General features: G+C 46.8%; 1 protein-coding gene across 2 annotated transcripts; it reads right to left on the minus strand.

The window, feature by feature from the left end:
• Positions 1 to 11,256: 11,256 nt before the first annotated feature.
• LOC139789546 (uncharacterized) lies at positions 11,257 to 23,717 on the minus strand. Of its 2 annotated transcripts, XM_071730429.1 has the most exons (16): positions 23,631 to 23,717; positions 23,289 to 23,335; positions 22,907 to 22,978; positions 22,488 to 22,607; positions 21,491 to 21,576; positions 21,192 to 21,239; positions 19,617 to 19,664; positions 19,330 to 19,421; positions 17,959 to 18,075; positions 17,499 to 17,614; positions 16,977 to 17,173; positions 14,964 to 15,053; positions 14,159 to 14,324; positions 13,582 to 13,848; positions 13,209 to 13,290; positions 11,257 to 12,143 (listed from the first exon to the last, which is right to left on the minus strand). In XM_071730429.1, exons 2-15 carry the CDS (start codon positions 23,307 to 23,309, stop codon positions 13,213 to 13,215), a joined length of 1,518 nt encoding a protein of 505 aa, XP_071586530.1. In that variant the 5' UTR covers positions 23,310 to 23,335; positions 23,631 to 23,717; the 3' UTR covers positions 11,257 to 12,143; positions 13,209 to 13,212. The 2 variants fall into 2 exon arrangements, with proteins under 2 accessions (XP_071586530.1, XP_071586529.1); XM_071730428.1 differs by lacking the exon at positions 23,631 to 23,717 and having other exon boundaries at positions 23,289 to 23,615.
• Between the last annotated feature and the right edge of the window lie 434 nt (positions 23,718 to 24,151).

The following is a 24,151-nucleotide window of genomic DNA, read 5'->3' on the forward strand; positions in this document are numbered from 1 at the left end:
CTTAATCATCATCCTCTTCAGAGATGAGCTGACAAAACACGCTGCGGAAAAGGAAGTCAGGTTCACAAATGACGCTTGCAGGGTTGTGACACAGGAGAGGAGAGCCAAGAGCACAGTCAGAAAGCCACGCAGAAATCATGAGGCTCTGCCATATGCCCAACAAGCTTCCCTGAGGCAGCATACTGTTGCATCTCAGCACATCCCAACGATGGCCCCCTGGGGTGCTCAGCTCCAGGATCCCACCCAGCACCCATCCTCCTATGCCTTAGTGCCAGCTGCAGCCATGGGAAGGAGCCCCCATCTTTCACAGAAGGGCACCAGTCAGATGCAGAGAGGCAGCACATGAACAAAAGAGGTATTACTCATGGCTACCCAGCTTCCTTGCCCAAATCAAGCTCATAAAAAAAGTCACTCTTATAAAAAGCTTATAAAAATCAACCTTCTTCTTCCTCAGCCCATTCCCAGGGGCCAGGCCCTTCTGCGTGCATTGGCAAGCAGGAGAGGAGCAGACAGACAGGGATCTCAGAAGGGATTTGCAGCCAGAGCTTCCACTAGCATCACCAGCTGCAAGGTGGTGGTTTCTGGGTGCACCCCACACCCACAGATGCTGCACCAAGGTGCAGACATGAAAGAGCCAAATGGTTCTGACCAGTGCAGTGGAGCTGCTGGGGAACAGCATGTTCCCCATCAGAATGGGATGAAACTTTACTCGTCTTTCCAGGCACAGGGGTGAAGAGAAGGAGGAGGTGTCTCATCACAACCACAAAACATTGCTTTCTACTGTGCCACCTGGTGTGGGCACCACAGGTTTGCCCCGTGCAACATCATTGGGCATGAACACACCAGCTGGAAGTCACCATGGAGAGCACTGGGAAAGCATTCTCACCCAGGCAGCACACCCAGGGCCTGACTTGGCCCCTGGGCAGGCTCTGCAGTATTGCTGGGTGACAAATGAAGAGCCCAGAGGCTGCCATAGAAATGAATTTTTTAGAACACAAGTGATACAGCAAAAAAACAAACCAGTCTCTTGAGCTGAAAAAAAACAGTGCTCTGCTTTAGAAAAACCATGCCCTTGCTCACCTCCTCTTCAGACTACTCTAGTCTTTAATAACACCAGACCAGACCTGGCGAAGGCTTTATGACAGCCCTTTACCACTATGGATAGATCCCAGAGCTTCCTATCTTCTCTGGTTTCTGTCTGCTGCTAACTTCTGACATATGATAATGCTTCCCCTCTCTCCCAAAAGGTTGCAGGTCTTTAGGAGACAGGAAAGCCCAGAAGCTTTGGACCAGAGGAGCCTGCCTAAACCAGTCCCCCCAGACTGCAGGCAGCAGCTGACATCTCTGGGAGAAGAGCAGGCAGCCCAGCACCTCTGAGCTGAAGGCCTCAGACTGCACAGCCCAGACTGTGTCTGCATCAGTTGTGTGACACTGGGGCACTGTTTTAATTTAAAATGGATTAGGCTTTGTTTTCTTTTTTAGCACAATGACATTGCACGCATTGTTGGGCGATAAGACCCACAGATAAACTATGCCAGCAGGGTGTTGGGGTGGACGTGATCAGCAGCACAGTATGAGCTGAGGTGGTGAGAAGATGGGGGGAAAGACTATGGAAATGTGCTGCTGCTAGCAAAGCTCCCCTAGCTCCTGGGGAGGCCCTGGCACAACCTATCCATAACTCCTTCCTGGAAGAGGGAAGGGGGGACTGCAGCCCAGAATTTGGATGACAGCTGGGGGTGACAGGACTTGGGGTGTGTGAGCCTTGTGGTCACTCCTACTCAGAGCCATGCGATGGTGATGGCACTGCTGACTGCTGGAAGGACACAGGAAAGAGGAGGTGAGGATGTCTCAATTCACCACCATAGTAAACTGCTGTTCTCCCCAAGCTGGTTCTGCCCCTCCCTGCCTGTTCTTCTTCTGATTTTCCTCAGCTGAAGCTCTGCACTTAGTTCTGGCGTTCAAGGGAAGCACTACCCGACCAAGGTGCTTTGGCAAAATCGTTTAGTTTCCCAGGTTTCTTGGCAGGACTTTGGAATCACATGGTTCCTTCAGGTTCCTTCACTACCCTAATCCGTGCCTTCTGGCTGGCAGCAGAGCAAAGCAGAAAGGATGTTTTTCAGCAGCCCTGACCTTGAGCTGCAGGCAGAATTCCCTGAGCACAGTTCCTTCGGGGAATTGTCCCAGGGCCACACAGCTGGGGACACCCATGTATACACCACCATTGTGCTAGAGACCAGACAGTATTTCTGCCCCTCCACAGAATCTGAGGACTCCCTTACAAGTCCTCCAACGTCCTCATTAGTTCCCCAGCTCTGTCAACCAGACTGGCCCTTGAAGTTTTCTGACCCAGTTGTGCAGATCCCCTCTTTAGTCACGTTGACTCCTGGCACATGTAATGCCTGATGCTGCTGGCAAAATGCAGTAAGAGTGCTGCCAAAATGCTCACATAGCATCTGGGGACCTGACCCCATGCAGCTCTCTGCACAGCATTCTCCCTCTACTTTCTTACCCGAAACCCTTTTGTAACCTCTCATGGATTTTGTTTTCAGCATTAGTTTTGCTGCTGATGTGCTCCAGACCAGCCGTCTCTTGCTTTAAATGCAAACTGAAGGCACCGGGTCATGCTTTGTCACTGCTAAAGGGCCTTCATCTCTACGTGGGAAAGGACCATCGGAGCTCCTGTGGATGTGGTGTGGGTCAAAGCTCAGGGCATGCTGCAACTCACTGTGGTAAGCATAAGCAATGCTGCTGCCCCAGGCAGGGAGGGGAGGTGGAGGGATTCAGGGGCAGAGACCCACACGACATCAGTGCCCATCTGCCCTGACCTGCCCAGCAAGTGGAAGAGCCCAAACCAGCAAGACTGCAAGACTGCAAAACTGTGCAGGTGCTGTAGCAATGTGCTCCCAGGAGAGAGGGGTGCATGGGTAGTATCAGGAGGCAGCCTCAGCCTGTAGGAACCCAGGAGAGCAGAAGTAGGGCAGATGCTCTGCACACTGCAGAGGGGGGAAAACAGTTCCCACAGCTGCTCAGGTGATGCCAGGACAGCCCAAAGCCACCAAGGCAGGAGGCTGTCCCTGTGTGAGGAGGTAGCCCAGGACACATGGCTGCTGCCCTGGTGATGCACTTCAATTGTCTTAGAAATCTTAGAAGACAGAAAAATGGGGTCGTGTGTGCCACCAGTCAGCAGCAAAGCCAACAGGTACCCTGGGTGCTCCTGAACCCCTTGGTGTGTCCTTGCACAGAGTGGTAAGGGCTACACAAAAGCCTTTTCCTGGACCATGTGAGAGGTCTGGCCTCATAATCCTGAGGTCTCTTATGGGCTTAATACTGACAAGTCCTTTCTTGGTGGCAATTTAAATAGACCTTCTTGTTATACAGAAACTCTTCTCTAGCAGGTATAATTACAGCAGGAATGCAGAGAGTACAGTTTTGGCTCCATCAGATGCTGGCAATTTCCTCCTCCCACAATCAGTCTTCCAGCATTTTATTTGTCTGACACATCAGATCCCATTTTCTTAGAGGGGAAAAGAGTTAGCAAAGCACTTAGCAATAACAAATTAAGTGTCATTAAGTCAGGCAATTACAGACCTGAGACTTAATTCCCTGATTTATCTAACTCTTCCTGCAGAAAAGCTCTTTGGTGCTATATCCAGCTGTTGTTGCTGACGGACAGGATATGCCCCCAACAGCTGAGAGGAATAGAGACCCTTTTTCATTTGATCTGAACTGACACTGTCCCTTCCAAGAAGCTCCAGACCTTTCAGCTCCTACCAGGACAGCATAGACAGGACCCTGCCAAGCCACAGCTCATGCTAACAAATTCAGACCTAAAGGCAATCCCCAACTACTGAAGAAAAAAACCCTGCAAACAGTAGATTCTTTACTTCTGCTCGAGTCCAACTAGATCAACCATCTCCTTGGCAGCAGTCCCTGAAGAAAGACGAACAGTTTACATAAAGGAATGGAAAAGAAGGGAAAGGAAAGGAAGAGCAACCAGGTTCTTTTGGATTGGGGAGAGGCAGGGAGGGACTCGTTCAAGCACTAATTGCTCTTGTGCACAGCATAAGAAGCCAACATGAGCGGAGTAAGAAGATAAAATTGAACAAAAGGCGTTAATCTCTGAAACTGAGAAAGGACGCCAAGCTACATTACTCTTACATGCATTCATAAAAATGTATAGGTATGAGAAGAGGAAGTAGAAAAGATCTGTGAAACACATCACACCAAGCTCTGCCACATTTAACTTTGTGTTAAGCACAAAACCTGGACAACTGCAAAGTCACCTACACATGCTGCAGAGAAACTTCAGCCATTTATTATTAAACTGCAGGCCGGCCTCTTTCTCAGACTGCATCCCCTAGGGAGGATAAGAAAAAATCTGCCAGGGAAAAACTGAAGCTAGCAAAACCCAGCAAAAAGAAGGAGGAAACCCTCCATGCCCCCAGCTGAGAGCCAGGACTCCCAGGTCCCTGAGAGGTGTCTGTCTGCAGCTTTTCCCTCCTTGCTCTGCTGCCCACTGCCAGGCTAATGCCCAGGGACAGCTCTGGGGCCCACCGGGCACTCAGCACAGCCCAGACCCAGACCTGGCCTCTGGCTTTAGCTGCAGCAGAACCACGAGGGGATAACAGGATCAAAAGAGAAGTAACAAGCTCTGGGAACTTGTCAGGCAAATGTGTTTTTAACTGAATCCCAAATGAGCTGCTGAGGGGGAGCATTAGTGCTGTCACGTGGAGCACATGATTTTGGAATTCATTAAGCCTTTGATGCAGTGTTAGCACTGCCGTCCCCTGTCCCAGCCCTTAGCCATCTGGCTGAAAAGCCGCCAAGTTTCCTTCACCCTAGGCCTGAGGAATAGTCTGATTTTTCACCAGGTCAGAGGAGCTACAGACCTAGAAGATGCACACACCAGACAGGCTAATTGCACCAGTCTTGAGAAAAAATATCACCTCTTCTTGGAGGCTTTGGCACTAACATGCCACTCTTTGCATCCTATGAGGCTTCCTCGGATAAATCAGATGCTTCTAGAGAGTCTGCTTTTCCTCTTTCTCTGAGACAGGTTACAGAAGAATAAAAAATTTAGTTGTGGAGCTGTTGTAGTAGATATGGAAGTTTTGTTTTCAGTTACCAAGAACCATATCAATTTGTATGAAACCAGGACTGATTTAGCAGGACTGTATGAATCGCAGAACTGTGATTTAAAGCAAAAGACAAATGCTACTAAATATTTTTGGCTGTGGCACAGGGTCATGTTGTACAGTATTATCTCAAATACAAAGTCCCCTCTGAAACTCATCTCTCCCTTGTTTGAGGACAGTTTGTAGATTAACCATGCTGTGAATGGGAAGATACAGAAGTGGCTCCATCCACAGACAAGACACAGTAAACATCTTTATTGTTTTCTTTCCAGGCTAGAAAAAAGCTCAGCTATTTTTTTTCACGAGAAATTAAGTGACTGGGAAATTCCATCCCAAAACATGTAGGATTGTGCACCAAGAGACCTGTACAGCTCTATGCAGAGATCAGGTGGTACTCACCCTCCTGAGTGATGTGAGCAGCCTGGTGCAGAGCTGGCTTGGAGCTGGAGCAGTGCCTGTGCTAATATCCTCACTCCCTATGCAACTTTGGCAGTGAAGATTAACAGTGGGCTCATAAAAACAGCAGGGCAAGGAAAAAATAGTGGTTGTTGTGGTATTTCTGGATGAGGGATCACCATGCCAGATTCCAGGCTGGCTTCCTGGCTTCTGCAGAAGCATTTCTGTGTCATTACTCTGGTGAATACTTGCCATTACCTAACCCACTGGGATTGCAGTCTGTTGTGCCTCACTGCCCATCTGGGATGACAGCAAACTTGGAGCCATAAAAATACAAAAGTTATCTCTTACTGCCTTGAAATAGAGTGGTAACTGCCAACTCCTAACCGGGTGTCACAACTCCAGGTCCTCCAGGGGAGCCCCCATGCTGCCTTTGGGCTGTGCAGAGCTCCTGCAGTACTTGCCATGTTGCCCTGCTCTCCTCCCAGCATCATGCATGCAGCAGGGAGGCTGGCACAGCCTCAGCTCAACAGGCCCTTGCTGTGCAGTTGCTGTCATTCCATCCCACACAATATTTGGCAGAGACTCAGCAGCTGTGCTGATGCCTGCTACACCAGCCACAGCAGGGCTCATTGCTGGCAGACACCTCCAAGGCACAAAACATCAGGAAAAACCCTTTGAAACACTCTCCCTGGTCTCCTTACACTGTGAAGTGGTTTTTTTCCCTAATTTTCCAAAGTCCTAATTTGCTGAATGTTTTTGCTTGCCTGGAAGCCAAGCATAGCTTTGGGAAAAAAATCTGTGGTGCACCGGTAGTTCCCCCAGCTATAAACTGCCAGGATCTGTGATGCTGAGAGCTGACCCCAGACATGGCAAGCATGATGCACAGGCCAGAACACAACCTGGAAACCCTGCAGCACGACCTGCCCTGACTAGAGTGACTGTGAGCCTCAGAAACACTGTGTTCCCTCCAGGAAATCTCCTGTAGTCAGCAGCAGCCCAAAACATGATGGGGAGCAGGGTGGGTAACTGCCCAGACTCTCTTTTAAGAGTGGATGTACTGCAGAAGGGGGTAAAGGCTGACCATAATTTTTCTGCTGGACTCAGCTCTGTGGTCTTAACCCTGCACCTTCTTCAAGTGCTTCATGTCCCAACCCCCACCAAAGCTTCTCTAAAGTTGCTGAGGGTGAAATCTGTGGAATCTGTTGACGTGTAACCTCCTGTGTAAAGCTGGCTGAGAGAGGTAAAAATGTGACTAATGGGGTGTGATTTTCTAGTGGGTTTGCAGGAAACTCTAAATTCTGAAGAACCAAATTAAAATGCAAAAAAGTACAAATGGGACACATGGGAAGAGCTGGCACTTTTTTTCCTATCTCTAAACCTCCCCTGAAGGATAGCAGCCACAACATATTAGATGGAAAACCATAACAGAGTCTGTTGGAGCTATAAGATGAAAAAAATTGTCAGACACAAGCCTCCAAACCATCCCAAAACAATGGGGCTTTCACACTGAAAGCTTGCTGTAGAGTGAGCAGATAAGAGAGCTGTGAATGACCACTCAGAGAAGATGGAGGCCCAATAGGAAAGCACAAGTTTCCCTCACTAGCAAGGAGCAAAGGAAAATTACCATACTGCAGTCTCCTTTTGTAGGGACTAATGGGGGAATGTGCTTCAAGTGAAAGCATCATCATGGTGTGCTTCAAAATAAATTTATAACACAAACAGTGAATTCCATAGCTGTCATGTATCCAGAAGCTCTGGAGGAACCCCAGCACAGCTGCTAAGGGACCCTGAAACCAGAGGAGTGACAGGAGGCAAATGAGATGCCTCAGGATTGGGTTTTTGTTTTTTTAAGATCGTTGTGTAAATCTGGGGACCTGTGATTTATGAATCTGAGTTCCACACTGGGAATTGGGAATAGCATTCCTGGACAAAAAGGAAATGAGATTAAAGGGAAAGAAGCAACCCTTCTCTAGCAGAAGGAAGTCATGTCTCACTCCTTTATGGAGTGACAAATCCTGTTTCATGGCTGGACAGATGGATGTTCTTGGATGGCCAGAGAGATATCACAATGAGTGGCTGGATGATAAAATGACAATTAAATCCTGTTTTGGTAGACATAATTTATAAGAAGAAGCTCTACCTGTACAAAGAGAGTTCAGACCAGTTGTCCTGATCCAAGGAAGGGCCCTAAGGGTCAGCTCTGAGGCTTTTTTCTTCCCTCTCAGAGAATATACAATGGAACTAAGAAGAGGACAAAAAAGGGAACAGAAGAATCAAATGCATAGGACAGAGAAGACAGTCAAGGGAGAGAAATCAATGTATTAAAAATTATGTGCAGTGAGAGAGGTGTTTTTAAATGTTTACTTGTAATGTTTTATAGTATAGAAAAAACACTATATTGATTAAATAATGGCATATCAGGTTAAACAAATGAAAGTACTTATTTTCTATGGATCGTAAGTCTGGGAAATTAATTGTTTAGGGTTGCTATGGAGGCAAAATTATCTAGAATGCATCAAAAGCAATCAGATGCCTTTATGGAAGAGCAACCCAGCAAGAGCTGCTGGGTGAGAAGAACACGTTGGTGTGAGAATAGAATAAGATTAAACTGAATGTTTCTCAAAACATGTAACAAAGGAAACGTGACTTTGTGCCTATGCTGCTCTACAGTCTGCTCCCACTGGTGACCTTCATGGCAAGGATCCTTTGCTGTTTCCACTGCTGCAGGGCAGACAGTAGTTTTTATGCTTTTGTAATGCACTAGGAGGAGCAAGTTGATAAGCAAAGCCCTGGTCAAGTAGCCTGTCCCAAAGCAATGGGACATGATGCATGTGTTTGGTGCCGACAGCAAAGTAAACTAGAAGATAGGAAAGGCTGTATCTCCAGGATGCTGTTACAGCACTCCACAAACACTTGACATAGGCCGGAGTGAGGCTGAGAGCAGTGTTGAGAGTCTTGTCTGGGCTGAGGGCCAAATAAGCTTTTAAAACACATTTGAAGAAGGAAACATGTCAACATAGACCACAGCATTGTCCTGGAAGAAAGCAAGCAACATAAGGGGTGTGAGTTTTGTGACAAGAAATTGAGAGCCATACCAGTCCTTGGGTCACATCTTCTCATTCCTAAACCTCAAGCCTGCATCAAAGATGATAGAGAGAGGGAAGAGGGAGAGGGAGAAGGAGAGGGAGAGGAGACAAAGAGAAACAAGAAAGGTTGAGAATGGAAGGAGAGGAAAACAAAAAGTTCTGTTTTAGCCAGCCCAACGGGGAGTTGCTGGTCAGATACCTTAGGGGCAAAAGCAAGCCAAAGCTTTATTTTGCACAGAAAGAGACTGATCTGGAGTAGGGCTTAGCCTACAGATGTTTAACTAAAATGTTTGCAGATAAGATTGTTCAGATGTAAAGCACAGAAAGGGACACAAAAACATCCTGCAAAACCAAGGAGGCAGTTCATGGAACGTCACGGAAGCTCTCTAAAAGATGCATTGAAGCACCAGTAATGGGGGTGGAATGGGAACGATGTCTAGGAAGGCACAGATTGTGAAATAAGATTCCTCCCAAGCCTCCATGCCCTTCCAGTTACCTTCCAGTAGCACTTCCAGTTCTTGCTCCTGTAGATTGCAGAACCTTCCCACTGATCTACCTGCCTTCCTGGGTGCCAGCTCTGAGCTCCCCACACCTGGGTTTCTCTTCTTAGCCTTCCTCTCTGAGCTCAGCTTAATCACATGTGGCATGAAATGCAGTGCTTAAAGTGCTCTGTGGGCTACTAGGTCTTCCTCTGGTTTCTGACCCTGCTCATGCAGCCTGATATAGCTTTTGATGTGAGCACATCCCACTCGGTTCATCCCATGCCAGCTGAGCTATAACATGAGGTAACATGCATGGCCTTCCCACTTTGGCTTACACAATTTGCTCTTGGCTTTTTCCAAGACATAATTTTCTGAGTGCCACGAGGCAAGCTGCTGCAGTAGAAAATATGTAGGACTGCTTGTGTAGTTGCTCCTCTTTAATGGAGAAGATCATCTTCAGGGAAAAGATGGAAGAAATCTTTAGCATAGCACATGCTGTCACACAGAGCTGAAGCCCCAGTGCTTGACTTTGACCATGAGATAAAAGCATGCAGGCAAAGACCATGCTTGGAAATGTCAAGTCTGCACTTTTTTCCCCAGCAGCCTGTTGGATTCCCAGCTCTACTCTCAGTTTTCCTCACTGCTGGCACACATTTCTCTCCAAGACAGCCCAGCAGTAGCAGGACTGCTCTACAGAAGCTTGGCTAGACCTTGCATTTGGGCAGAGCATTGACTGTTAATGCTCCTGCAAACCAGATCCTTGCAGAAATCATGCCAGCTTCCTCAGCTTCTCACCCTCATCATCCATAGTTTCCCTCTTGCCATGTCACAGAAAAAGCAGAAGTAGCAGACACGGAAGAAACCTGACCTCCCAGCCCAGGTGTGCTGCCTGGATTCATGCCATGCTCCTGGCTGCTCAGATTGCTCCCATTGAATCAGGGGGAAAAGAAATCTATGATAGAACTTCTCTGATTTTGGGAAGCTTCCCAGGGGATCTGCCATGCACAAGCACCAGAGAAGTGTCCTGATCCTCCACTGATGTCCCTCGTGAACTGTGCATGCAGCAGCACCCAGGAGATACTGGAGGCAGCTGCTGGGGGAAAAAGCTTTACCATCCTCCTTGATTCAGCATTGCTCCTGACAGACTACAGAAGCAAACAGTTTTGCAGCTGGAGCTTAGCCCTGGGTTTACACCATCCTCTGTGGCACAGAAATTAGGAAAGTGTTCCAGAGTTTCAGGTTCAGCTACTGAAATTAATTTCTCATCTATGTCTCAATTTTGTGGGCCAGTGAGTTCTTAGAAAAGTCTTGGCCATGAGGTGGTTCTATGTGCTACCTAGAAGAGAGGCTTTCCAGCTGCTCTGTGGTGAAGGAAGCCAAGGAGAACATTGGCACAGAGGCCGAGGCTGCCCAGCAAAATGCCTCTGGGCTGAGCCAGGAAGATGCTGTTAACAGCAGCACTGGACTGCCTGGACTGGTTCTGTCCTGAACAGCCTCAAAGCAACTGCCAAAACCCAGCACGAACAAGAGGAAAGGTGTGCTAGTGCTGCAAGGCAGTGCTGGGGAGAGGCAGCATGTCAGGCTGAAACAGCCACCTCTTCCCAGTTTGGTCCCCACCTGTGCTCTCTTGTGACCCCATACAGCTCAGCACGGCTGCTCCAGAGCTGGGGGGGGGGGGGGGGAAGAGAAGTAGTCCCATGGTTAATGCACCGCTGAGACGCTGCCACAAGCATCCTGTTTTAATAGATTGTTCTTTTGTTTGAAACAGGCCACAGCACTAGCCTGTGCAACCAGGACTGAGCCACATTCACACCTCTCAGGGAAAGGTGAAGTGGGGTGAGCAGCATGGCTGTTCCTCCAGTGAAGAGGGGTCTTCCAGGGAAGCACTGATCCAAGAGGGAGTTCAACCCAGGCTGCAAAGGGGAGGTCTCACCCATGGCACATGCAGGGTGAGGAGGCTGGCATGGGGGAGAGCACTGTTATGAGTGGCACTGTACACCAGGATCACTGCCTCATGAGCCTTCAGCTTCTCCACTGAGACACTTCACATGATCCCATGCCTACCCTCAGAAGTGTCAGTTGTTCTCCTCCATTTGCAGTTCACAGCTGAACTGACTGCAGGTAACAGAAATAAGTGAAACACTGAGTTCCTCCTTATAGAAAGAAAAATATTTATTTTAAAAGGTAGAAAATACGTAACAAATGGCATAGTCCTGTAAGTTCCAAGCCCTCTACTCTCAGTGTAAAGTAGCATGCTGTCCAGTCCAGACTTTCAGTGATTTCGACCAGGATGAACAAGAAGGTTTTACCAATGGTTCCCTGACTTGAGCTCTGGCTAAGGACCGGGGAGCAGTGTGCCAGCACACTGATGCCACAGGCAGGAAATCCCCTCTGCAGGAAATTCTTCTTGCCCCTTGTCTTAGCTCCTGTTCAAGTGTTCCTGCACTCAAAAGAAATGACACGCGAGTGTAACTCCTTACTTCCCAAGTCCAAGCCCAGCTTCCCTTGGTTCCCAGAGCAGCAAATACACAGGACTAAAACCAAGACAGATGACTTGAAGAGAAAGAGGTAGAAAATTAGTAAAGATATTGGTGAGAAAACACGTTGTTTCAACACATCCAGTTTGTAACTGTTAACAGTGCAATGTGAGGGATCTTCAGGCACACTGAAGCATTGACACGTAGACTGTTCTGCACTCTGGGTTTGTGCAGGGTGACAGTTCCCATCCTCTCCCCTCTGTGAGGACAAGACTGGTCCAGACCATAGAATCATAGAATGCTTTGGCTTGGAAGGGACCCACCCTGCATGGGCAGGGACACCTACTAGACCAGGGTGCTTAAAGCAGTTTCACTCACTGAGACCAACTAAGTGCTGATGAAAGTTCATTTCTGCAGCAGTCCTGTCTCAAGGCACAGGGCCAGATTGGTGCAGAGGCACAAACAAAAAGACAAAAGAAAAGATGCTGCTGAATGTCATGTATGTTCACTCAGTTAGGCAAGGCCCAGTAGTACTGGAAGAGGATAGGGATGACCCACTTAGACCTGCAAGAAAGTCAAGAAACACAACTCAGTGGAGGACATAAAAGGAGGGACCAATTCAGCAGTGCCAGTACAACACACCTGCAGTTATCTGTGCAGATCCCAAACATTTGTCTTTCTTCTGCCTACCTTTGGATACAGGACATTCAGATACACTCATCCCCTGGGAACATCAGTACTCATGATTAGGAGTAGAGTCAAACACTTCAGGCAAAGGATTTTATCAGCCATCAAGAGGAAAACAAGACAAGGCCCAGCTAAAAAGCTTTGTTCCAACATGAATTTCTGGGAGCAGAACCAGTGCAGTAATCCCAGTGCAGGGCTGCAAGCCTCAAAGTGTGTGTGCAGCCTAAAGTGTGGTCTTCAGATCCTCTCCACTCCCAGCTGACGCAAATCCAGATTTTTTAAAGAGGTGTATAACAGCACCCCTATTACTTCCTATTGCCTTCAGCAACTGAATGGGACAGGAATTTACCCATGTGGTGCACAGAGGAGCTGTACATCAGCCTAGATGCTTCAGACAATTAACGCATGGGGCATAACGAGCTCTGTCGGAAGCATTCTGGGCCCACTCCATATACTCCTGTAACCTGCTTAGAAAATTACAGCCTCAGTAAGCAGCTGTGTTTTCAGCTGCTGAGACCATGTTGACAGACTGATGCTTTTTCTTATATTTTCCATCTTGGCTTCGGCTCATTGCCTCTGCCAGCTCCCAATGGCTCTCTGCCCACCACCCACTTCTGATCCATGCCTTTCTCATAGCATTCCTCCTTGCAGCCCCAGGCCTCTGAAAAACTGTGAGCTCCCTCCAGCAGCCTTGTTATTGTACTGCAGGCACACTGTGCACCACAGGTACAGGGAACCCAACCTTACGCTGATTTTTCCTGGTCTTTTGCAGGCTGGAATGGTAGCTGGCCACTGCCCTCTAGTTTTCCTGCTCTATTTCTAGGTAGCTGGTAGCCGAGAAATGCTCCAGGTAGAGCGGGAAGGGAAGAGTCCCTTTTGTTCCTCCATTTCTAGGGAAAGTTGCAATTGCTGCCTGCCATCCTGTGTGTTACTTCCTCTTACCATGTCACTTGGACTCTACATCCTTTACGCTGTGAGCTTGACAGCAGTTCTGTAGAGAGGTGTTCAAGAAAGTAGAAGAGAACTGCAATAAAAATTGGAAAGATAACATTAGGAGAACAACAAACTGGGATGCTTTCCACACAGCCCCTTCAGTTGCAGATTCTGAACATCTCAGAGACCCTCCCCCAGGGCCTCCTCCAGTCCAGCACTTGTCATGAACATAGTTTTGACCCAAGACAACTAAGTAAAACCCGTGATCAAGGAGCTACTTGTGGAAGCCTCCTCTCTCCTGCCCCTTGGCAGGGCAGCTCCACATGTCCCACATCCTGGTTGTGGGTGGCAAAGACTTGGGAGAGGATATGTCCCCACTCACCTGCTGTATTTCCTGCATTGCCAGACGTATGGAAGAGTGGAGGCGAGGAAAGGCTTGTTGGCTGCCTCTCTCCTTGCCTGAGCTTAGCTGTTTACTACTGTCATCCAAGATTTGCTGGTTCTGGCAATTCTTGTTCCTCCTAAACTGCAGAGAAGGTTTGCTCGTAGAAGGGCTGGAGGAGCAGGGCAGCTTCTCTGGAGGGGTAACCCCCTTGGCAGCTTGGCTGAAGCACTCCAGATTTTCAGAATCCAAACTCTCACTGCTTTTCTGAGGGGGGAAAGAGACTGGATTCAGCAGTGGCTTGCAGACCCTCCACATCCCTCAAACAGCATGATGAAGAGGAATACCCATCTATGGACATTCAGGAGGCAGTGTAGTGTCACCCACCCACCAGGGCCTCTCTCCCACCTCAGGAATCCCCAGTGCCCAGTTCCCAGTGCACACAGAAGATACCGAGCTACTTGGCCACAATGGGAAACCTACAAAAGGCACACAGAAGAGACATCCTGCCACAGTGACTCTCAGGGCACAGTCCATGCCCCATGCCCTTCTCTGGCTGCATCCCCTTGACATTCACCTGCTCACAGGGAAGAGTCAGGATCTCCATGAATGGCTGGATGCCCACAGTCTGGTGATACTGAACCAGTTCAGTGAGAGAGGCATGAGCCCTGTCTTCCCCCAGGATGACATAGCGTGCGTTGGGCTGCACCTGGACCATGTAGTGCCTGCAGCGGCCTTCGCCCCTGGGGAGGTGGACAGACAGACAAAGTCATGACATGGGACCACTGCTTCTCTCCATCGTTACTTTCTGCACTTGTTTCCAGAGGCCAGGTGTGATCAGGGGGTGTAACAAACAATGTCAAGATGCACCATGCTGGCGTGTCACAGACTGTGCCAGTAGGTGCTGAAAGAGCAGCTTCCCCAAAGTCAGTGACAAGAGAAACCCAGCAGCCTGATTCAAACCCCAGCACTCTAACAAACACCTCCTGTGCCTGTTGTCTGCATGAAAACTGCCCAACATCTTGCCTGAGGTTGTTTTTGTAGAACTCAGATTGCATTTCCTGAGACCCTCCGTTAGACTTCTCCAGCTCCTCCTTTCAGAGCTTCTTTCAACCTTTTTGTTCACTCAGCCACATAGCAAAGCCCAACCAGTACCTGCATGCTTAGAGCTGCACCACCTGATCCACAAAAAGATACAGTTCTTGGCAAGAGACAGACTCTGCAGTGTCCTGTCTGCTGCTCCAAATTGTCTGGGGCACCCACAACAGGAGATGCTGAGCACTATCCTCACTGGACTCCTCTTTGGAGGAGGTTAATTCCTCCATCCATGCATAGATCAGTTAGGACCTTCTTTTTCCACCTCTGCAAGGCATATTTCCTACCTGTAAGTCAAGATGTAGCCTGGTCGGCTCTGGCTGATCCGAACAAGGAAACAACCCAAAGGCTTGTCAGTCAGCAAGTTCTCAGCTTCTCTAGAAGCAGGAAAGAAAATTCAGCAAACAGTGAGCAACCCTCTGCACAGGAACTCACATCCTGCCTCACATGCTGCCCTGGTCATGCTCCCAGTCCACAGGGAAGCCAGCACCTGCCCCATGTGTTGAAAGCTAGAGGCTTCCAGACTGTGGCTTGCTGGTGCAAGGAATTGTTAGCAGGCTGAGGAGGCACAATACCCTTAGCCAAAGCGTCTCCAAATGGGGTTACTCTAAAGCTGCTCCAGCAGTCAAAGTAGTACAATAGCAAGAGCTACCTTCCAACACAGAACATACAACAAAACATCACTGAGATGAGGAGCCTGTGCACATATGCATTTCCTACACTGCAGGGCTGATGGAAGAAGTCAGGATTGTTGTGGGGTAGTAGTGCCTAGCACAGGGTAAGCCCAGTGCCTCGGAAAAACACCAACTTGGATTACACCAGTCTGGCTCTCTAAACTTCCTGCTAGAAGGGGGTCTTCCCCCTCTCTGCCCGACAGACAAAGCACTGCTTTGTGCTCGTCATGTGCTCTGCTCCAGGCTAAAGGTGACTGCAAATCACCAGAGCAGTTTGGGGTTGCCCTGGCTGCTCTATTACATTGAGCTTACAATGTTGTATGGAGTCTTAAGTCCAGCAACAGGAAACACCACTTCAATAGTATCTGATATTTAGTCTCTTTGGGAAGGATCTGCTATGTCCTTCATTGTGAAGTGCTCACAGCTAACCAGTACTCAAATTCAGACAGTTTTGTCTGCATTCTTGGATCTGTGCACAAAAGCATTAATGCAGGCAAAAGCCTTTCTAATTATCTTAAAAAAAAAAAAAAGAAAAAAAGTGCAGCTACCAGAGCTGCCAGCTATGGTAGTGTCCTTTATTAAGCTGACGTGGTGTATAATACCTCAGTGATGTTCATAGTGATATCCAGGAACTTGTGAACTAATAAGACTGAAGGAGACAGGAAACTGAAGGTTTAACAGCTAAAAGTTACAAACTGGAACAAGTTGATAAGGGTATTCAAATGACAGGCATACTTGGCAGCAATGACCACACAGAAGTCCCACCAAATAAAGGACACTGACACTTAGATTAATTTACTATAGATTAATTTACACACAGGGGAGACTATAGCCAGAAATTCTGATGTTTATCTGCTAACCCCACAGTCTTGCTCGTATCCAATCACTGCAATAATTAGCATTTCTCTTATTATACTGTTTGGAAAGTAGTGCTTGGATCAGCCAAGTGAGTGAGTGAGGCATACCCAGTAGCAAAATTTCAAGCATTGAAATAAAGGCTTTCCCAAAAAATTTAAGAGGTCATAGTATCATAAACAACTTCCACAAAGCTCTGTCTTCTTACGGATGTCTCTCCCAGCCTACAGGGATGGCTATGCCACCTATGCTGCTCTCTCACTAGATGGCCAGAGGCATCAACAAAAAAACTTCCTTTTTCCTTTCTCTGGGGGCCTTGGGGGCATCTTGCTACTGGATACTCATTAAAGACCCACTTAATACCTTTTTAAAAACAGACATACACTGAATTCTGTATTCTATTGCTGTAAACTGAGGTCTACTCCTAACTTAAACTGAGAAACATGAGAACAGTCATAATGAGTCAAACCAAAAGGCCACCTTCATTCCACATCATGTGTCTGCAAACAGTCCACAACAGGGTAAATGTATAGATGTATACCATCTCTGGGTACTTCCAAAGCCACCCTTCCCAGCACAGGGCCTGTATTTAGTTCCGTCATTTGCATCCTGTGACAGGGAGCTCCAAGTTTCCCCCTAAGGGTTTGAAGCTCACAGTCTAGAAGTGAAAGGTTATGCTGTCATTCCCACACTGGCACATCCAACCTACACAGTCCTCCTAAAGACACAGCAGCTTCTTCCTGCTGTGTCCACTGTGTCCAGTGTACTCACCTCCTGCTGATCATCCCGTGCAGCCAGCTTGGATAGGCCCCATCATTCTGCAGGACCTTCTCAGCCTGTGTCTCTTTGAACCAGCGGAGAGTTGCTCCTCTTTTGAATTTCCTCATTTTTGCCTCTTCTTCAGCCAGTTCTTTTGTCCCCAGAACAGGGCGAGGTGCCGAAGGGTCCAAGTTATCAAAAGGAGTGGACTGAAAGTAAAAAGAGGGGGAAAGTGGGCACAAAAGCAAGACCAAATAAAGGGGACCTTTGAAGGGATCCCTTCAGAAGTGATCCTGTTCCTGGATTTCTTAAGATCAGTCACAAAATATCAAATACTGCTTTCAGTTCCTCAGAGGTCCTGACCATGCTTTTTAAACTAACCACAGTAGGAAAGGACTCTCACTCACTTCTCATAACAAGAATGGCAATATTCTGCTGGGACCACATGCAGGAGATCACATGGATCCAGAAGGTGGAAGGACCAGGAACAAGCACACCTGGCTAAGGGGCCCCAAGCAGAGACAATATTTCTACCTCTTTTAGTTTGCTGCGTGGCCGTGGCACTGGTGGCTGGGGTGGCTTATCAGCAGGATGATGAGAAGGCTGAGGCCATCTCTTCCGTGGCATGGGGACTGGACGGGAGATTTTTTCTGTAACAACAGTAAAAAAGAAGATGAAATGTAGCATTCAAGATCCATGAGATCCCTCCTCCACACGCTCAGGATAGAGACAGGTTCTGCTGCATGGAACAGACACAGCCTGGCACTTCTCCTGACACAGCCAGGCAGACAACCTTCACCACATGGCTTCTGCTCCTCACAGAGAAAGCTGCACTTCCAAATTGCAGAAATGCTGGCACCTCCCTGCCCACTGCATTGCTGGAGCCCCCAGCCTCAGGAAAGCTGAGGACAGGCCAGCATCACCTGGATCTGACAGCACTTTGAGGTGATCATCACACCAGTGGTCATGCATAGGGGGAATGGGAACAACTCACCCTGAGCTTCTGCTTCCACTGCCAGCTGCCGGCTTCTTTCTCTCTCTGCTTCTTTCTGAGCTCTCAGCTCAGCCACCAGTTTTAGGTAAATCTTCCTGTGTCTGAACCCCCTGAAAACTGTTCAGAGGAAAGCTGTGGTTAGAAAACAAACAAACAAAAAAGCTCACCATGCCTTTGTCACTCCCTGGGGAAGCACACGGGGCGATACTCCTTAACCCAGTGCAAAGCCATCAACACTTCCATCACATTAATAAAGGGCAATGCAGACTCTATGTGAGCAAGCAGTCAAAACCCTGTGGGAACTCTCCTCCACTCTCTAAGCTGCCAGATCATGGATTTAAAAGAATCAAATTATGATTCTAAGCTCTCATCAATGATGCCAAGGCACAGGATACCTAAAAAAAAACGTCTCACAGAAGGGCTTCTGTTAACCCTCTACCTCCCCAGTATCCTCTGGACAGTACTCAGTAAAAGCAAAGCTCTTCCAAACAGGAGATGGGATTTACTTGGTGTCAGCCCACAGGATAACCTTTCCCACAGGGAGCCACCACAGGGTTCATCAGGAGCTTTAGAGACATTGCATTATCCCTCCTACTCGACCAGATGCTAGAACACATGAACTGAAAGTTACACTTTCTTATTGTGTACTGCCCACATATCTTCCCCATGGTTGATAACAAGGCACAGCATGTGAGAGCCTGATGTTTGTCATGCTGTATGATACATGGCTGGAAGGTGCTCAGATGCTTCAGCAGTGCAACAACACATACAGAAGAGAAGTACAACAGAGAAGAACCAGGCAGGATTGGCAGCCTCATCCTCCTGGCTGCACAGTCCTCATGGAGCCTGTGCTGAAGGAAATACCAAACTGCCCACAGTGCCTGCTCTGGAGAAGCAGGCTGCCAGAGTAGACACAGTTTGCAGGTGTAAAGGAAAGTGAAAAAAAAAACCAACAAAACCACACCAAAACAAAACTTCATCCTCTTCTGCCCCTCTGTAAAAGTAGGAATGAGATCTGCTTTGTTCAACTTCTTTTTCCTCTTCTCAGTTCAACTCCACTCAAAAATGAGCCCTCATTCCAGAGGGTTATGCAGATCTCGGGATGCAGCCCTGTTCAGTTCAGTTCTCCTGCACACATGTTTTCCCTTTCCAAGGCTCACACTGTCTGATTGCTCTCCCTGACTTAGGATAAGCACTGAGAAGGGCATCTGCAGTAAGCACACTGACTCCATGGGACCTTGACATGGAGATGGCATCTGACCTGCCCTTCTGCCATCTACAAGGGTGCAATGGTGGAGCAGCAACTGTAGAAAAGTTTTTCTTTGCCCTGGTCTGAGACCAGAGTTGAGAGACTCCTGCCCCCATGCTCACCTTTCTGCATGACAACTGCTGCTTTTTCTAGTTGCTCCACATACTTTGCCAGCTGTTCCTGGTGCCAATATTTAAAGAAAAGTCGTGACTTCCTGGAGTTGAGAAGAGAAAGAAGCAATGAGAAGCAGTGAGAAACAGTTTCTCCAATCTTGCATCCAATCACCCTTCGGACAGGCCTTTGCTACAGCCACAAAGTTCTCCCTGAAGAGAACCAGATTAACTGACTGCAAGTATAAAGTCTCAGCATTTCACATCCCTCATTCCCAGCAACAGTAATTTACACCTACCCACATATCCAGCCTGTCAGCTTTGTAGTTTTCAGTATCTCCAGGCAGCTGAAAGAGAGGGAAAAAAAGTGAAGTGTTTCACCCAAAGTGAACAGTGGCTTTAGGAGCATAAAGGGGCAGAAAGTGCCCCAGTGGTTCTGCATGACATTCTTGATCTTGTCACCCAATCACATTGAGTAACTGGCTGTCAGTCTCTAGTTCACCTTGAGGTACAGCCAGATCACACTCAGGACCATCAGCAAACGGGTTTCCTAAAGGCAAATTTCCTCCAGCTCCATAAGAGGCAGTCCTGAAAAGCCTATTTATTTTCAGAAAAGTTTTTACTCACTACATTTCCAAGCTTTTTGGAGCACAGAAGTTACAAAGTTGGCACAGCAAGACTTCAGGAGGTCTGCTTTCCAATTCCAGTTTCATTTTGCATACTTCAGTGATAAAATTTATGTCTCTTAAGAAGATCCACCAACATTTAGAACTAGAAGTTACATGCTAGCTGCACTGCACAGACAGCTGCCTCCCTCTGCCTGCAAATCCAGGCTGTAAACCATAGTGTCACTTTTTGCTAGTATCTCACATAGCAAAGGAGAAGTGGTTTTCCTTCTATCTCAGACAACTCCCACTGTGACAGAATCCGTAGCCAAGGTAATTATTTCCTCAAAAGCATCCTGTGATTTTTTTTGTCTGAAAACACAGTGTGCTGCCTGTCTACCATCTTCTTTCTCTAATCCATGCTGTTCTTTCTTGACTTGGGTCTCAACTGGTTTTGCAGTTCTTATTGATGCAGTATTATCAGCAAACTTTAAGGAACCTCTGTGAAGGCTGAAGGAGCTACTACAAGGAGAGAACTTTTCTGGAGAACAATAAAATCTTTTCTTAAAAGACAGAAAAAAATAATAATAAAAAAAAGATGGCTGCCCCACATGCTTCATTTTCACTATCCGTCACAATTCACCATGGCAGGAAGGAGGGACTGAGAAAGTGGAAAAGAAGAGGTGAGAAGTTGCTGCTCTAGATGTAGGAAGTAACAAGCTGACAGAGTAAGGCTGCAGAGCTGGAGGGACATTTATGTATGGGAATAAGTCAGGTTTTGAAAGTGCTAGGCATATATTATATCTGTATACATAAAATATTGTTGGACCATAAATATTGTTTCTAGCCTGAGAAACATTTATATCTGTCTGCTTGCTCAGCATTGTCTATCGTCTTCTAGCAGGCCATCAGGAAAAAGCCTGGAGAGGCACCTGGCAACTCTGCTCAGCCCCTCCCACACTGAGCTCAGTGGAAACCTTTGTCCATCATTACAACTCCTTAAATGAATTATATTAGCCAGTTTTCGTTCCACTGGACAGCAAGGTTTTACAGTAATTCAATTGCTATGTAGCAATTCAAGAAATATTTCATTTGTCATTGTACCAAATGCTTCTTAAACACCATTGTCCTTGTTTAGGGATTTCTTCCCCATCACCACATAATCCCATCATTACATTGTTCCTTTTACTCAGCTTGCTATCCTAGCTTGAGACCAGAAGTCTGTGAAGAAGAAACTGGATTGTATATAACAAAGGAAGATTTTTTTACCTTTCTTTTGTGAAGGAAACATCTGGTTTACGTAGAAGAATTCTGTATCTGTGAAAAAATCCAAAATAATAGAGCAAGGTAAGACCCACATCTCTGATGAGCTGAACTGATCCATGTCACCCTCACAGCAAAAAACCATACATCACCATCTGTCTCATTCAGCCTCCCACAGCAAGGAACCCCATGATCTCAGGAACAAAAACTTTAAAAAGGCTGGTTTACTCCTTGCCTAGATCTGGTTACCAGGGTTGCTTCCCTAACAATATCTGGACAAGGAACACTCGGAAGTTTTGACAAACCTTTCAGAAAATTCCTCAAATGAAGGTCTCCAGGAGTAACCATCTCTTCGGATTCGGATTGTCTCCAGCAGTCCGTTGTATCGAAGCTAAATCAGCACCACAAAGAGGATCAGAGAGACAAAGAGAAACACATCATTAGATTACCTGCTTGCTCCTCTGCAGCTACAAGTGCCTTCGTTCAGCCATGAAATTCTCTAGTTCAAACCAAAAAAGTTTCTCTCTGAAAATGTTTTCTTAGTTAAAGACTGAATTTACCACATCCTGTAACTCTGATGACTAACCACTCTCTGTTAAAAGTTGGAAGCCACAAAAACCAACTTTTGAAATGAATTCACCTTCCAGCCATGGGTACTGATTTGCCTCTTGTCCCTTAGAGGATAGCCTTTTACTTCCAAATCTGGACAGAGTAGTACTCTGAGGCATGGATGAACTTCCCTCTTAATTCTATATACATTTCTTATACACATTAAACAAGCCACAGAGCTTTCTGAACTCTTCTAATCATATTCTGTATTCTTTAAAGCATCTGGATCTCAGACCTGACACAATATCCAAAGATATTGGCTAAGGCTGGAATATCCAGCAGCACATTTCAGCCCCTATCAAAGTAATCCCATCTTGGCATCTATTCAGAGTTGCTGATGGGTGAAAACTGTCTTCTCCAAGAAGCATAATTTTTACGGAGTACTGTCTGTACCAGTCCCCATCCAGGAGATGCAAAGATGAATCCTAGTGCCTGACAAGCAGATCTCAATGCATTCATGAAAAAGAAATAGGAGAGAACTAAGACTGCAAAACCTGGACCCACCAGTTTGTGTCACCAAAGCAGCCATCTACCCAGGACCTTTCTGTGCATAAAAAGTGTGCCTATTCTTTCTCCTGCAAGAAGAGACTTGGACCAGTCAGCCTCCAGTTATGTCCACAGCCTTTCGGAGGGGTCTGCCCTTCCCACTGAGATGTGGCAGAAATACTCTTGAAGGACACTGCTTTTCCTCACCTGCAGCAGCACCACTTGGCTGTCCACCACACCTGGCTCCTTCTGGCTGTTGGGCTTTATACAGCGCACAAAATGTGGGCTGGCAGAATACATCCTCTCCATGAGCACCATTAGGGAATGCTGGCAAGGGCAGAGAAAGATCAAAAGTTCAGCAAGCCAAAGCACTGCCAGAGCCCTGTCTAAAATATCTAAAAAAAAAAACCAAACCAAACAAAAAAAAAGAACCATCTTCCCACCCCACTGCTGCAGCTCCCGAGGCTCTGGTAACAAACTGAGTCACACCGACTCAAAACCAAAAAAACCCAGAAAAAGCCCTGTCTACGTTCTGTATGCTTTAACTATGCTCAGGAGCCTGGAAGCTTTCATAAAAATACCTCTGCACTCTTCTCAAGGGGCACTGCAGGGCAGCAATACTTTACCCGGAACTGAGCTCCAGCAGATTGTTTTCGTGTGCTGTTGAACTTATTGTCTGTTCCTGGTATGCCCTGAAACTAGACCCAAACAAAAGATCATCCCTGGAAGAAGTGCTTGATTGACATCCAAAGAGCTCTGATGGAAAGCAGATGGCAAAAAGGAGAGAAAATGGATTTCAGGGGAGGGAAGAAAAGTCAAACTTATCAACAGAAGCAAACAGAAAACCCAGTAAAAAATAAAGGAGAAATTGCTGCAAGCAGATTGCTCTCTGCTCTTATTGTTAACCAATCACTGTCTGTTCCCATTTCCAGACAGTTTATCAAATAATAAATATCAGGTAACTACACCATTTTGTATCAATTGCCATATGGTTCTGAAGTGCAATACCTTGGCTTTCACATGAGGCATCAGTGTCCCTGTCCTGGAGACAGTAGCTGGAAGAACAAAGACAACAGTTAATTTTGTACCTTTGCTTGCAATCAGCCATGTCTATACAATGAATCATTCTAAACATTCAAACCTTACTTCACACAAAAGTCTTCCACACAAATACTCAATCACAGACAGGGCATTAGGTTTCACCATGTGGAAATACAGGGGATAAAGAAAGGGAGAAGAAAATGCAAATATATGAAGCATACAATGCAGGCAATGTTATTTTCTGCCATTGAGAAGACAAGGCAATCAGGCTATTGAACAACCCTAAATGACTTTCAAAAGAATTCTCACCAATGGGCAACTCCCAATGCAGTAAAAAGGTACAAGACAGCAAACAGGAAGCTCACCTACAGCAGTCAAGACGAGAGGTTATGTAGTCACATAGCTTAAAACTAATTCACTGACAAGACGAAAAATTCAGGGCAGTTGAATATACTGAAGTATCTAGTGACAGTCTTGCACACCCTTGATACAATGGCCTCATATAACTCATGAAATCACAGAATGGCTGAGGTTGGAAGGGACCTCTGGAGGTCATCTGGGCTAAGCCCTTTGCTCAGCAGGGCCACCTAGAGCCATTGCCCAGAACTGGACAGCCAATCTGAGAACAGGTAGGTTCTCTCTGTTGTTTATAAACTTTTTAAATAGCTGGGGGCTTAGACTAATTATCTTCAGTAACACTGTGGTAGTGGTAAAGAAGAAAGATACTCTTGAACAGAAGAGCTGAAAAAGAATAGTGAAGAACAGAAATGAAATTCATCAGTTACTTAAAATTCTAGCAAGTGGCACGTACTACACCAAACAAAAAGTAT

This window comes from Heliangelus exortis, chromosome Z, assembly GCF_036169615.1.
Source record: "Heliangelus exortis chromosome Z, bHelExo1.hap1, whole genome shotgun sequence".
In the NCBI taxonomy this organism is placed as follows: domain Eukaryota; kingdom Metazoa; phylum Chordata; class Aves; order Apodiformes; family Trochilidae; genus Heliangelus; species Heliangelus exortis.

What these genes read in the sequence shown, in the direction of transcription:
- LOC139789546 (XM_071730429.1), bottom strand. Translation starts at nt 23,309, where the DNA reads ATGCCTCATGTGAAAGCCAAG. An exon ending in AGTGGAAGCAGAAGCTCAGG is followed by an intron (nt 17,615 to 17,958) that starts GTGAGTTGTTCC and finishes CTGTTGTTACAG; the next exon opens with AAAAAATCTCCCGTCCAGTC. An exon ending in TGACTCTTCCCTGTGAGCAG is followed by an intron (nt 13,849 to 14,158) that starts GTGAATGTCAAG and finishes TTCCCCCCTCAG; the next exon opens with AAAAGCAGTGAGAGTTTGGA.